The sequence below is a fragment of the Garra rufa genome, chromosome 18, assembly GCF_049309525.1.
Source record: "Garra rufa chromosome 18, GarRuf1.0, whole genome shotgun sequence".
Lineage (NCBI taxonomy): Eukaryota > Metazoa > Chordata > Actinopteri > Cypriniformes > Cyprinidae > Garra > Garra rufa.
In genome coordinates, this window is record NC_133378.1 from 9,180,628 (window position 1) to 9,196,404 (window position 15,777).

A 15,777-nucleotide genomic window follows, 5' to 3' on the forward strand; every position below is an offset into this window, starting at 1 on the left:
ATTGTTTTGATATTTTATATCTAACACAATGGCGTTCCGATATTAACGGCGGCTTAAGTGTCCAAATACTGTTTGGAGCCACTGAATATTGGCATTTCACAGCATTGCAGACGAATCAGCTCTGAGCTGATAAAGCAGGCCGATGATGGTTCACTGGCACAGCAGACAGACAGATAGTAAAGAGCCATGGAGCCATGAGATGAACCTAATGTGAGGGACACAGACAGACAAGGAGAGAGAGAGAGTGAAAGATTTGTGCTCTAATAATATCCTCCACTGACAGATTAGAGATACAGAGAGGCTGTGGGTTAAATAAGGGAGCATATCTCTATTGTGTTATCAACTATCAGCTTCAGGACAACAATACAACCCACACTGCAAGGTAAGATGCTTCTACTGATGGGAATTCACAATAGATGTTGATAAACTATGTTTTCCATTCCTTTTTTGGTTTGCTTGTTTGTTTGTTTTTAATTCTAAATTAAATTCCAGAAATTGTTTTTATGTCTTATAATTATTATTATTATTATTATTATTATTATTATTATTATTTTAATACTGATGCTCATTTATCAGCATTCCTGACCTTGTTATAATTTTCTGAATTAATAAAGTCTCTCATAATGGTCAGGTAATTATATGGGTTATTATGTTGCATTAGAGAAATATAATATAATACAATATAATAATGTCAGTAGTTTTATCAAGTCAGTTAATGTTTATTGTGTAATTTACACAGCTGAAAATGTCTAAGAAAATATCATATAATATAATTAATATAATATAAAATAATATAATATAATATAATATAATATAATTTCTGTAGTTTTCTCAAGTCAGTTGATGTAACTCATCAAGATGAGGACTAATGTTTATTGTGTAATTTACACAGCTGAAAATGTCTAAGAAAACAATATAATATAATATAATATAATATAATATAATATAATATAATATAATATAATATAATATAATGTAATATAACATAACGTAACATAACATAAAATATAACTGACCCTATATAGGACAGTTGGTTTGCGAAATGGATGAATTATCAAATGTGTAACAATATAACATAATAAATATAATATAATATAACATAATAAATATAATATAATATAATAATATTATATAATTTATCATTTCAGTAGTTTTATCAAGTCAGTTGATGTAACTTTTCAAGATGAGGACTAATGTTTATTGTGTAATTTACACAGCTGAAAAAATGTCCAAGTAAAATATAATATAATATTAAAATAACTGACCCTACTATCGGTTTGGAGAAAGTATGAATTATATTGTATATTATTATATTTTAGAAAATAATACATTGTATTATTATAAACACATTTTTTTCTCAGAAGAAATCAATCACCCCTCGGCAAATACTTTACCCATTTAACATTCTGTTTGCGGAGCTGAACGAGTCCACGTTTTTGCTCTTTATATTAATCCAACTGAGAAAGTAGTGGGATCACCACTGACTTTGTTTAAGGGGCTGTTTCAGTCACTAACAAGAGATATGCAGAAAATGTGAGTGGGTCAGAGGAGGACAGGATGTGGACATGATGTATTCCTAAATTCATTCTATGGGAATTCAGTGGGAGTTCAATTTGATTCAATGTAGCAAATCCATCTAGGAAACATTGAATACAATGGTTTTGCTCTCTCTCTCTCATAGAGGTTAAGTTGCGAAGATGCCTGAACAAGGGTAAGTGTGGCTAAGACCAACAACAATAATAATAATATCTTGTCTAATAAGTCGTCCGTATATACTAATATACATTTTATGCTGTATTTTCAGGCAAGAGGTAAGCTATGCATTATTTTCTCTAATAAAATACTTAAAACTTTGAATATTCAATACTCCCTGAACTGTGGTTTAACTTTCGCATCTCTGCTCCAGAGGAAGTCCAAGATCTCAGCCTCAAGAAAGCTGATGCTAAAGGTTGGTTTGCAGCATATATAAATTAAATTCAACATTTATATTCATATTTATAATCGTTTTCCTCTAAACAAGCTGCAGTGTTTGAGATTTAAGTTAAAAGTTAAAATACAACTTAGTTATATGTTAGAGGTTTGTTCAAATCACTAATCCATAAGTATAAACAATAGCATTTCTTGAGTAAACAACACACCACTAGATGGCAGAAATGTGTCTAAATCTAAAGTAAAAGATAACTCACACAGGGTTTTAAAAGTAAGTGGCCCAGTACCTTAATGCATACTAAACAGACATTAAATGATTAGTTCATTTCCAGGATAAAAATATACTGATAATTTACTCACCCCCATGTCAGCCAAGTGTCTTTCTGTCTTCAGTATAAAAGAAATGAAGGTTTTTGAGGAAAACATTCCAGGATTTTTCTCCATATAGTGGACTTCAGTGGGAATCAGCGGATTGAAGGTTCAAATTGCAGTTTCAAAGCAGCTTCAAAGAGCTCTACACGATCCCAGCTGAGAAATAAGATTATCTAGCGAAATGATCTGAGTTTTTCTCCCTACCCTACACTGTAAAAAAATGCTGAATTAACTAAAGTTTAGTCAACTTAAAATGTTAAGTTGTACTAAGTGACAACTTAGATTTTTGAGTTGATTCAACTTAACATTTTAAGGCAGCTAACTTTCAAGTTTAACAAACCACATTTTTTGTTAAGTCAACTCAAATATCTAAGTTGTCTCTTAGAACAAATTAACATTTCAAGTTGACTAAACTTATTTGAGCTGACTAAATTAAACATTTTAAGGCAGAAGGGTTACAAATTATTTTAAGTTTACTCAACAAATTGTGTGTTTTTTTATAGTGTACCTTTTAGAACGCATATAAAAAACGAACTACGAGAAGACGCACATGCGGAACGCAGAGTTAGTGCAAGAAGAGCATTTGTGGTTAAAAAGTGTAATCTTTTTTTATTGTCAAATAAAACCATTATTCATTGGCTGGGATCGTGTAAAACCCCTTGCAGCCGCACTGAAATTGCAATTTGGACCTTCAACCTGTTGGCCACCATTAAAGTTCACTATATGGAGAAAAATCCTGGAATGTTTTCCTCAAACTGTGGCTTGTGGGTTTTAAAATAGAGGAGGCACACTAATTGTATTGGTCTGGGGATCCCTGCCGATTATTATTATTATTATTCTAATAATAATTATTATTATTATATGCTTAACCACTTTAAAGTAGTAGTTCACCTCCAGAACAAAAATTTACAGATAATTTACTCACCCCCTTCTCATTCAAGATGTTCATGTCTTTCTTTCTTCAGTCGTTAAGAAATTATGTTTTTTGAGGAAAATATTTCAGGATTTCTCTCCATATAATGGACTTCTATGGTGCCCCCAAGTTTGAACTTCCAAAATGCAGTTTTCACCAAGTTCTAAACGATCCCAGCCAAGGAAGAAGGATCTTATCTAGCAAAATGAAAAAAGCCTGTCAATTTATATACATTTTAACCTCAAACACTTGTCTATGTCTGCACAAACACAGTTTTTTTTTTTCAAATTCAAGACAGTTTGGGTATGTTGAAAAACTCCTATCCCATTTTCTTCCCCAACTTCCAAATTGTCCTATATCGCTGCAGAAGTACCAACCCAATGTTTACAAAATGAACATGCAAAGAAGATCGAACACCCTTTACAAAAAAAAAAAAATTAAAAAGTTTTTTTGACATACTCTAACTGTGTTGACCCAGATTACACATCCTACGCATGCACATCGCAGAGACGAGATGACCATTTGAGGTTAAAACGTTGATAAATTGTCAGTTTGTTTCGAAAATGACTGGGGTCATGTAGAAGCCTTTGAAGCTGCACTGAAACTGCAATTTGGACCCTCAACCCACTGGCTCCCATTGAAATCCATTATATGGAGAAAAATCCTGGAATGTTTTCCTCAAAAAACTTAACTTCTTTTTCGACTGAAGAAAGAAAGACATGCACATCTTGGATGACATGGAGGTGATTAAATTATAAGGAACTTTTTTTTATTCTGGAAGTGAATCCTTTAAGAAATTAAAAGCAAAATGTATAAATAAAGCTGTGTAAAAACTTTATTTGCATGTATTGCAAATACATCAGGTAATTAAAAGTTCTACACACACTCGGGGTCTTTATGCACACTTGAACACAAAAGCAAAGACCACAAGTGTCCATTGGTATTTAATTGTGTGTTTTCAGAGTTTGATGGTGGCCAAAGCCAAAGACGAACTAGATCAGGAAATGTTGGATAAAGAGGAAGAGAAGCAGAGGTATCTGTTGGATAAAGTTCCTCCTTTGCAGATGCAGGGCATGTCGTTCACTGAGCTTCAGGTAAATATACTTCAAATGAAGTCTAACGCCAAACTCCACCTCCAGTTTGCTTATTCGGTTCTCACTTGAAATCTAATGGTACAATCAGCAATCACCTATTTATTTGCATGTTAGCTTTCATAAGGCTGATGGCAAATAGGACAGTGCCTGTCTATCTTAATTTGACTAATTGCAATGTAAATACCCATCCAAACCAACCACGGTCATTATTATAGGACATATGTTTGAGTGAAACGATAGGAAAATTGCCATATGATATTTGGTTTCTTATAACAAAAGACCTTTTGGTCAAGCTTTTATGTTAATAGTCGGCACGCTGTGTAATATAACACGCATTCACGTCAAAAAGGATTCCTGAAACTTGATTAACATTTCTGTCTCTTTTAGAAACTCTGTCAAGAGCTCCATGCTAAGATTGATGTTGTGGATGAGGAGCGCTATGATATTGAAGCCAAAGTCTTACTGAATAAGCGTGAGGTATGAAAATCCACATAAGCCACAGTTTAATAAGCAGCTGGACAATTGCTGTCTTCATCTGGGCTATTTGCGGGATTCTAATATTAGTGTGCAATTCAGAGTAACTGCAATTTCATGAAAAGGTGGAAGAAATTTAGTTATGTTAGATGTTTCAATGGGCTTTTCCAAAACTAAGTGAGCTGTCTTGTTGTCTACTCCCTATGTAGGCAGATTCCTTCTAAAGGAAAAGCAAGAATTGAAATGGAACCTAATTAGGAACCATGTAAACAGACTACAACTTATATCTCCCAGATGATTCCAATACATTTTGGCATTAGATATCTAACATATCGATATAGATAGATATTAAGACTTGCATGGCTTCATATAACGTAAATGATGTATCTTACTGAAATATGTAGCAGAAAACCCATGAAAGATTTACGTAAAAAGTCCACATAGTTTTATACATATTTTGGACTATGGGGGATGCCATTATTTTGACGACATGAAATGGTTGTACTCGGTGAGCTACTGGCGCTACCTGTTTCTATTTTTACTGCAACATGACTCGGATGATAAATACTGATACGATGCCACATTGTACGGCTTTTAGTTGTAATTTTCAGTCAAAGGGCAACGCAATGCAAGTCTTTACTGCTTTCCTAGAAGGATGTAAACATGCGGATGCTTGTCATGAGGCAACAGCCACTGAAGGAGTTTTTCAGTGAATCTCACTCAATATCCGGAGGCGTTTAGACTCCTTTTGGGGAAATCGATGTTACAGCATTTGGTTTAAGTCTACACTTATATCCATCACCACCTGTAAGCTCTTTCAGTAGCTGTGGTCATCGTATCAGTATTTTATTATCCAAGTTGTGTTGCGGTAAAAATAGCAACAGGTAGTGGCAGCAGCTCACCGAGTGCAACCATTTGACATCATCTAAATAATGGTTGCCCCCCCATAGTCTAAAACAGGGGTGGGGAACCTTGATCCTCGAGGGCCGGTGTCCCTGCATAGTTTAGCTCCAACCCTAATCAAACACACCTGAACAAGCTAATCAAGGTCTTCAGGATACAGGTTGGTATCTTTTTTTTCAGGGTTGGAGCTAAACTCTGCAGGGACACCGGCCCTCAAGGATCAAGGTTCCCCACCCCTGGTCTAAAATATGTGGATTTTTTTAAAGAACTTAAATCTTTCGTTGGTTTTCTACTACAGGTTACAGTAAGAGACATCATTTACGTTATATTATATTAAACAAACAACCATCTATCCTCTAGGTCAAAGACCTGAACATTAAGGTTCTGGACCTGAGGGGAAAGTTCAAGCGGCCTCCCCTGAGAAGAGTGAGGGTTTCTGCAGACGCCATCCTCCGATCCCTCCTAGGCTCAAAGCACAAAGTCTCAATGGACCTACGAGCCAACCTCAAATCTGTGAAGAAAGAGGATACTGAGAAGGTATGATCTGAGCATGTAAAGTTATATGACCAAGCCATTCAAGCCATGTCAGATGAGTATATCAATACAAATGTCTGCAGATTAATCCATATACAGTGAGGAAAGAAATTATTTGATCCCCTGCTGATTTTGTACGTTTGCCCACTGACAAAGAAAGGTTGGTTTATTTGAACAATGAGAGACAGAATAACAACAAAAAAATCCTGAAAAAATCCTTGTTGGCAATCACAGAGGTCAGCCGTTTCTTGTAGTTGGCCACCAGGTTTGCACACATCTCAGGAGGGATATTGTCCCACTCCTCTTTGCAGATCCTCTCCAAGTCAATAAGGTTCATGGCTGACATTCGGCAACTTTAACCTTCAGCTCCCTCCACAGATTTTCTATGAGATTAGGTCTGAAGACTGGCTAGGCCACATCAGGACCTTAATGTGCTTCTTCTTGAGCAACTCCTTTGTTGTCTTGGCCATGTGTTTTGGGTCATACCCATCCACGACCCATTTTCAATGCCCTGGCCCTGACGGTACATGGCCCTGTCCATCGTCCCTTTGATGCGGTGCAGTTGTCCTGTCCTCTTAGCAGAAAAACATCCCCAAAGCATAATGTTTCCACCTCCATGTTTGAAGTGGGGATGGTGTTGTGTGGGTCATAGGCAGCATTCCTCCTCCTCCAAACACGGCGAGTTGAGTTGACACCAAAGAGCTCAATTTTGGTCTCATCTGACCACAACACTTTCACCCAGTTCTCCTCTGAATCATTCAGATATTCATTGGCAAACTTCAGACGGGCCTGTACATGTGCTTTCTTGAGCAGGCGGACCTTGCCGGTGCTGCAGGATTTCAGTCCTTCACGGCGTAGTGTGTTACCAATTGTTTTCTTTGTGACTATGGTCCCAGCTGCCTTAAGATCATTGACAAGATCCTCCCGTGTAGTTCTGGGCTGATTCCTCACCGTTCTCATGATCATTGAAACTCCACGAGATCTTGCATGGAGGCCCAGACTGAGGGAGATTGACTGTTATTTTGTTTTTCTTCCATTTGCGAATAATCACACCAACTGTTGTCACCTTCTTACCAAGCTGCTTGGCGATGGTCTTGTAGCCCATTCCAGACTTGTGTAGGTCTACAATCTTGTCCCTGACATCCTTGGACAGCTCTTTGGTCTTGGCCATGGTGGAGAGTTTGGAATCTGATTTATTGATTGCTTCGGTGGACAGGTGTCTTTTATACAGCTAACAAACTGAGATTAGGAGCACTTCCTTTAAGAGAGTGCTTCTAATCTCAGCTCGTTACCTGTATAAAAGACACCTGGGAGCCAGAAATCTTGCTGATTGATAAGGGATCAAATACCTATATTACTCATTGAAATAAAAAAACAATTTATAACTTTTTTATTATAAGTTAACTGGATTTTTTGTTGTTGTTACTCTGTCTCTCACTGTTAAAATAAACATACCATTAAAATTCTAGACTAATATTTTCTTTGTCAGTGGACAAATGTACAAAATCAGCAGGGGTTCAGAAAGAAACATCATGTTACATGTAAGATAATGGGTGAAAACTGTTAATCCTTCAAGGTTACGCCAGGGAAAGCACTGTTAACATTACTAACCTTCTATCTGGACTGGGACTCGGAAAACTTGTGGTTCAACGAAAAGAAACAATGTACTCTGACTATTCAGAGCTTAACAGAGCTCAGACAGAAGGATGACATCACCAGAAGCAGCTGTTTGAAAGGCAGAGGCCCATGGGATATGAAGCGGAGGAGTAAAAGGCAATGTTTTTAGAGAGCAAGCAGTGACAATGTTCATTCTTATCAGCGTTTGTCTTGAATATAATGCAGGTTGGGTGTTGTATGACAGACACGAGAGTGGACAACAGAAGTACGGGACACTAGAAGAAAAGCTTTTGTGCGGATGTGTAGCTGAATTCAATGAAAATAATCTTTTTAAACTGTTTTTATTTGATCAGAGAGATGAAACACAACCTTAGAGACCAAACCTCAATAGTATAGTGAAACCACCAGATTAAATAGCACTTGGTATCTGTACCTTGAGTTTTACTTGTCTACATTGAACCTTTTCACAAGTGAAAAAAAAAAATGGTTTTATTACTGGTAGAATGCAAAATGTTTAAATACAAGCATTTCAGTCAAATGGAATGTATACAATATTTCAAACTTTTAACCCACAGGAGAAAACCAACCAGCCGCAACAGTTAAAAATCAGCCCAATTGCGTGGAAAAAATGTGGATTTGGCAACCCTACATCCAAGACGAGTTGCATCCAAAGCGATTTAAATACTCTGCATACTAATAGCGACTTTGTGATGCGCGAACATTATATTCAATATTAGAATGTTTGTGGGAGCGGGATTAAGAAAACAGTCCCTGCGCAAGGCTTTAATACAAAAACGCACACAATGAATGGCGACTGTAGAAAGCAAAAAACGAATCCCAGACTTTTTGGGCGATTTAGGAATCCCAGCTGGACGCATTTCTTTAAGTCCAAAAAGAGGACATATGGTCACCCTATTTAAAACGTCACGGAGCATTAGAGTTATAGCGCCACATAACAGAAATTACAAGTCAGAGCCGCGGTGACATACAAAACCAACATCACATAAAACGTACCATATGTATGTTCATCTGTTCTGGAAAATAAACGGGCACACTTTTAGCACCACTCAGTGACATCGAACATGTCACAAATTGTACATGATGGTACGTATTTTGCGTAGTTCCCACAGGTACATTTTTGTCATGAGATAAAACCCAAAATAAACCCAATTTCCTTTCAAATCTTTCATTTAAGTGCAATCACCCAAACAGCCAAACCCACATTCATTATAGTGATATTCAGTGGAATTCCAGTAGTTTGCAGACCATATAATCATGTTTAATCATGGCTACCCTTACCAAAAAGAAGTATACAAGTTTATTTTATTAAGTATACTTATATAATAAGTTAAAGTATATTTTAAGTATACAAATATCAGTGTATTCTTTCAATACTCCTTGGGACTAAACTGGCCCACTTTCTAGTATATAAAAGTATACTTTAAGTATAAAAGTAGTAAACTTTGATTGCACAACCAGTTCAACTAGTACATCTTTGTTTTCAGTTTGCACTGCAAGTATACTAAAAGTGAACTTATACACTGCCCTAGAAAAGTTTGGACTACTATGTCCCTGTTTAGGTATTAATTTCTACATATTTTGTTATATGAATATCGAAACATATAAAACATCAAAAGAAAGAACAGGGTATCTGCTTGTAAACAAAAATTATAGCTTCATGCATTCTTTTTTTTATAAACATAACAAAAATAAAATTAAATAAATAAACAACATTTTGAACAAAAAAGCTAAAAAAAAAGACTATTCATGATCGTCAAAACGTAGATGGAGTTGCTTGACAGTCATTATTACATCTTCATGGGTCGACATTTTATTTCATAACATTACACAGTTTTACATATCTATGGTTTTATGGTTTTGATGCTGTTTTATGTCTGACGATTATGTTAGATTACACGTGGAAATGTCTGTTATTTCGGTTTCTTCTTCACTTGTGTTTTGAAAATTCTGTACAGATGATGTATAACAGCACCCCTAGCGTATAACAATGAAAACACAGATTCTCAGAGCACAAGTATAGCTCAAATATACAGTATATACTTTTTCTAAGAATTTCTGAGAAGTATATAAAGCACATTTCTAAGAAGTACATAAAAAGTAGACTGAAAGTATACTTTCCTATTTTAGTTTAAGGAAGTATACTAATAGCACACTTGAATAAACTTCTTTTTTTTAAGGGGAGCTAGTAGTAGCTAACACTTCTGTCTCTTTCTGCAGAAGAGGCCAGTTGAGGACAGTGACTGGAGGAAGAATGTAGAGGCCATGTCTGGTATGGAAGGAAGAAAGAAGATGTTTGATGCGGCAAAAGGCCCCACCCAGTGAAACCCTATCTAGTTAACAGACAAGATTATGCAGCTTTTTGTTTGGCAACTAAAAAGGATTACGTTTAAAGTTACATACTAAATATAGCATTAAATACCACATATACGGTTATTTCACTGACAACTGATCTACTCTTGTGCAACTTTCATGTGGCCAACGAGTAAATAATTACTAGCTTAGTTTATATTTTATTATGTCAATATTCAGTTTATTAGGAAGAGTCAGTGAAAGGTAACCAGTACATTATGTGAATAAACAAAGAGAAATATTTGTTGATGTACACTCATTGTATGTTTAATCTTTCCAAAAGTTTCCCATGCTCAGTTCCCATGCTTTCCGATAGTCTGACTATGAATTATTGTTTACTTGAAGAGCTGAAATTAAACATACAAAATAAAAAGCACATCCAAACTGTATACTTAACACAGCCAGTATAGTGTGATAATGTATTTTTGCATGCAATGTAACAGTAAAGTGCTTTAAGAATTCAAACAGGTGTGCTGTGTTTCTTTGTTTAGTCTAATTCGATGCAAATTGCTTTTGAATAAGATCATGCATAGATGACACGATTGGGACTGGTTCAGGAAGTGAAGCGTTAACTATGAACGCCGTCATCTGAAGACAGTGGACTCCAACCCTTATTTGCATAGTGGATATCTTCCCTGTGTTAGTGTTGGGTGGGGTGTTCAGGCCACTTATGCATGTTGTACTTATTTAACGTTTAACAGTCGAAGTTCATTGTGACGTTCCATACTTGGAATGTTTTTCTCTCTGCTTGCATGAGTGCATATATAGGCAATTGTAAACTAAACAATATAGCGGAAACATGTCACCAGATTTGTCATTCCAGTGCAGTTGCCTGTCTATTATTTCCTTTAAGGCCAAACCCTGGATAGTCTACTTTGGCTTTCATATGGCTCTGGTCAAAGTACAGCAGCTCTGTCTCTAATAGGTGTGGCACAGGAAATAAAGCAAACAGCACCAGCCTTTGAGCTTTAATGAATTCTGTAATGTAGAGCAAATGCCACTGTGAATAATGACATAATGGCCTATATGCTTGACTTGTTTTCAAATGTAGCATTCTGCTGTACTGAATTACGTCTAGAACTAACGTAAGACAATGTCTCAAAATGTAACACTGTTTCGAAAACAAGCACATTTCACCCCATCTACACTGCAACAAAACTAGATTCAAGACTGAGTTGACACAGCATGAAAAAAAAAACCCTAAATGCTCCTATCACAAGCAATGAAGATACAGTGTCTGTAAATGATATCAATGATTGAAGTAGATAAATTTTACTTTATCTATTAAGTAATGTTTTGGTTCAGTCTATCAAATGTCAGTATGTGACCCATTTTTTTTCAAAGATTATTAGACTGATTACTGTACAGTCGTGGCCAAAAGTTTTGAGAATGACACAAATATTAGTTTTCACAAAGTTTGCTGCTCAACTGCTTTTAGATCTTTGTTTCAGTTGTTTCTGTGATGTACTGAAATATAATTACAAGCACTTCATACATTTCAAAGGCTTTTATCAACAATTATATGACATTTATGCAAAGAGTCAGTATTTGTAGTGTTGGCCCTTCTTTTTCAGGACCTCTGCAATTCGACTGGGCATGCTCTCAATCAACTTCTGGGCCAAATCCTGACTGATAGCAGCCCATTCTTTCATAATCACTTCTTGGAGTTTGTCAGAATTAGTGGGTTTTTGTTTGTCCACCCGCCTCTTGAGGATTGATCACAAGTTCTCAATGGGATTAAGATCTGGGGAGTTTCCAAGCCATGGACCCAAAATTTCAACGTTTTGGTCCCCGAGCCACTTAGTTATCACTTTTGCCTTATGGCACGGTGCTCCATCCTGCTGGAAAATGCATTGTTCTTCAGCAAACTGTTGTTGGATTGTTGGAAGAAGTTGCTGTTGGAGGGTGTTTTGGTACCATTCTTTATTCATGGCTGTGTTTTTGGGCAAAATTGTGAGTGAGCCCACTCCCTTGGATGAGAAGCAACCCCACACATGAATGGTCTCAGGATGCTTTACTGTTGGCATGACACAGGACTGATGGTAGCGCTCACCTTTTCTTCTCCGGACAAGCCTTTTTCCAGATGCCCCAAACAATCGGAAAGAGGCTTCATCGGAGAATATGACTTTGCCCCAGTCCTCAGCAGTCCATTCGCCATACTTTTTGCAGAAGATCAATCTGTCCCTGATGTTTTTTTTTTTTGGAGAGAAGCGGCTTCTTTGCTGCTCTTCTTGACACTAGGCCATCTTTCAAAAGTCTTGGCCTCACTGTGCGTGCAGATGCGCTCACACCTGCCTGCTGCCATTCCTGAGCAAGCTCTGCACTGGTGGCACTCCGATCCCGCAGCTGAATGCTCTTTAGGAGACGATCCTGGCGCTTGCTGGACTTTCTTGAGCGCCCTGCAGCCTTCTTAACAAGAATTGAACCTCTTTCCTTGAAGTTCTCGATGATCCTATAAATTGGTCATTTAGGTGCAATCTTAGTAGCCACAATATCCTTGCCTGTGAAGCCATTTTTATGCAACGCAATGATGGCTCCACACGTTTCTTTGCAGGTCACCATGGTTAACAATGGAAGAACAATGATTTCAAGCATCACCCTCCTTTTAACATGTCAAGTCTGCCATTCTAACCCAATCAGCCTGACATAATGATCTCCAGCGTTGTGCTCGTCAACATTCTCACCTGAGTTAACAAGACGATCACTGAAATGATCTCAGCAGGTCATTTAATGACAGCAATGAAATGCAGTGGAAAGTTTTTTTCGGGATTAAGTTCATTTTCATGGCAAAGAAGGACTATGCAATTCATCTGATCACTCTTCATAACATTCTGGAGTATATGCAAATTGCTATTATAAAAACTTAAGCAGCAACCTTACCAATTTCCAATATTTATGTAATTCTCAAAACTTTTGGCCACGACTGTATGTGTGTGAAAGTGAATCATGCCACACACAAAGATTACTGAGGACCTCGGAAAAAAAGAGATGGTTACAAAACCATCTCTAATGAGTTTGGACTCCACAAATCCACAGTCAGACAGATTGTGTACAATTGGAAATACAAGACCACTGTTACCTTCCTGAGAAGTGGTCGACCAACAAAAATGACTCCAAAGCAGAACAATGCAATCTTCTGTGAGGGTACAAAAGTTCCCAGGGAACGAAAGCAACGAAAGACCTTTCTCAAATTGTTAATGTGCTAATGTTAATGTTCATGAGCCCATCATCAGGCACTGAGCAATCGTGGTGTGCATGGCAGAGGTGCAAAGAAGAAAGCCACTGTGCTCCAAAAAGAAAATTGCTTGCTAAAGATCATCAATATGCAAAATAGAACTTATTGGTTTAAACGAGAATCTATTATGTTCTGAGAAAAGAATCTTATCCCATCTGTGAAACATGGTGGTGGTAGTACCATGGTTTGGGCTTGTTTTGCTGCATCTTGGCCAGGACAGCCTGCCAAGCATATTCCAGCATACCAATTATCCCAAAATATGCAAGGCAAAATAATGTAATTTAATGTAACGTAATAATACAATATATTTGAATTATTATGAGTTATTATGAAAATAACATTATGAAATGTTATGGGATGTACAGTATAAATATTTTGTGTATTTATTTTATGTGAATTAAAATATTCTGAAATATGCAAGGCAAATAATATAGTATAGAATAGAAAAATACAATATATTTTAGTCATTATAAAATCTTACGCTATGTTATGTGTAAAAATATTATATGCATTTATTTTATGCATTTTAAAATATCCCAAAATATGCAAGGCAAAATAATACATAACATAACATAATACAAAACTACAATATATTTGAATTATTATGAAATCTTATGGGATGTTATGTGTAAAAATATTATAAGCATTTATTTTATGTATCTTAAAAAAATCCCACAATTTGCAAGGCAAATAATAATAAAAAAAGAAAAGAATAGAATAGAAAAATACAATATATTTTAGTTATGAAATCTTATGCAATGTTACGTGTAAAAATATTATATACATTTATTTTATGTATTTTAAAATATCCTTAAATGTGTAAGGCAAAATAATATTTAATATAACATAATGTAATATAACATAATGTAATATAATATAATATAATATAATATAATAATACAAAAATACAATATATTTTAATTATTATGAAATCTTATGGGCTGTTATGCTTAAAAATAAATGCATTTACTTTATATATTTTAAAATATCTCAAAATAAGCAAGGCAAAATAATATATAATATAATATAATATAATATAATATAATATAATATAATATAATATATTTGAATTATTATGAAATCTTATGGGATGTTATGCATAAAAATATTATAAGCATTTATTTTATGTATTTTAAAAAAAAATCCCACAATTTGCAAGGCAAATAATATAAAATAGAAAAGAATATAATATAATATAAAAATACAATATATTTTAGTTATGAAATCTTATGCAATGTTACGTGTAAAAATATTATATACATTTATTTTATGTATTTTAAAATATCCTAAAATATGCAAGGCAAAATAATATAAAATATCACATAATGTAATATAATATAATATAATAATACAAAAATACAATATATTTTAATTATTATGAAATCTTATGGGCTGTTATGCGTAAAAATATATGCATTTACTTTATATATTTTAAAATCTTAGAATATGCATGGCAAAATAAAATATATTATAATATAATATATTATAATATAATATAAAATAAAAATCCAATATATTTGAATTATTATTAAATCTTATGGGATGTTATGCGTAAAAATATTATAAGCATTTAATTCATGTATTTTAAAATATCCCACAATTTGCAAGGCAAATAAAATAGAAAAGAATATAATATAAAAATACAAAATATTTTAGTTATGAAATCTTATGCAATGTTATGTGTAAAAATATTATATACATTTATTTTATGTATTTTAAAATATCCCAAAATATGCAAGGCATAATATAATATAATATAATATAATATAATATAATATAATATAATATAATATAATATAATACAAATACAATATATTTTAATTATTATGAAATCTTATGAGCTGTTATGCGTAAAAATATATGCATTTACTTTATATGTTTTAAAATATCTCAAAATATGCAAGGCAAATAATATAGAATAGAACAGAAAAAAAAATATTTATTTTATTGCTTAGCCTTTTGACATTTCATATAACTAACAAATGTTTTGAGATCTCTTTCTGGGGTATCTAGTAATATATTAGTTATTTTTATAAATGACTAGTTATTTTTAAAGTTATATTTGTTTTAGCTTGCATCTTTTTTGACACTTCCATATCTAAAACAATGTTTTGAGGTTTCTTTGAGTTACTACATAGCTATAGGTTGTTTACATATTTTACATCCCCAGTCCACAAACCTCTCACATTTATTGGCTTGCTGTGTAGAGCACACATCTGCTATTTCTAAAGAGACCGTTCTTGCGTCCTGCACACTCGCTGAAGAGCTGCTCAAGGGTTTAAACATAATGTCAAAGTTGATAAAACACGGAAGCGATTCAGTGATGGTGTATTAAT

General features: G+C 34.6%; 1 protein-coding gene across 1 annotated transcript; it reads left to right on the top strand.

Annotated features, from left to right (window-relative positions):
* The first annotated feature begins 1,882 nt into the window (after positions 1–1,882).
* Positions 1,883–10,671, top strand: tnni1a (troponin I type 1a (skeletal, slow)). The gene is made up of 5 exons (XM_073823255.1): positions 1,883–1,948; positions 4,177–4,308; positions 4,696–4,785; positions 6,046–6,222; positions 10,075–10,671. The coding sequence occupies exons 1-5, from the start codon at positions 1,940–1,942 to the stop codon at positions 10,177–10,179; spliced, it is 513 nt and encodes a 170-aa protein (XP_073679356.1). The 5' UTR covers positions 1,883–1,939; the 3' UTR covers positions 10,180–10,671.
* The last annotated feature ends 5,106 nt before the right edge of the window (positions 10,672–15,777 follow it).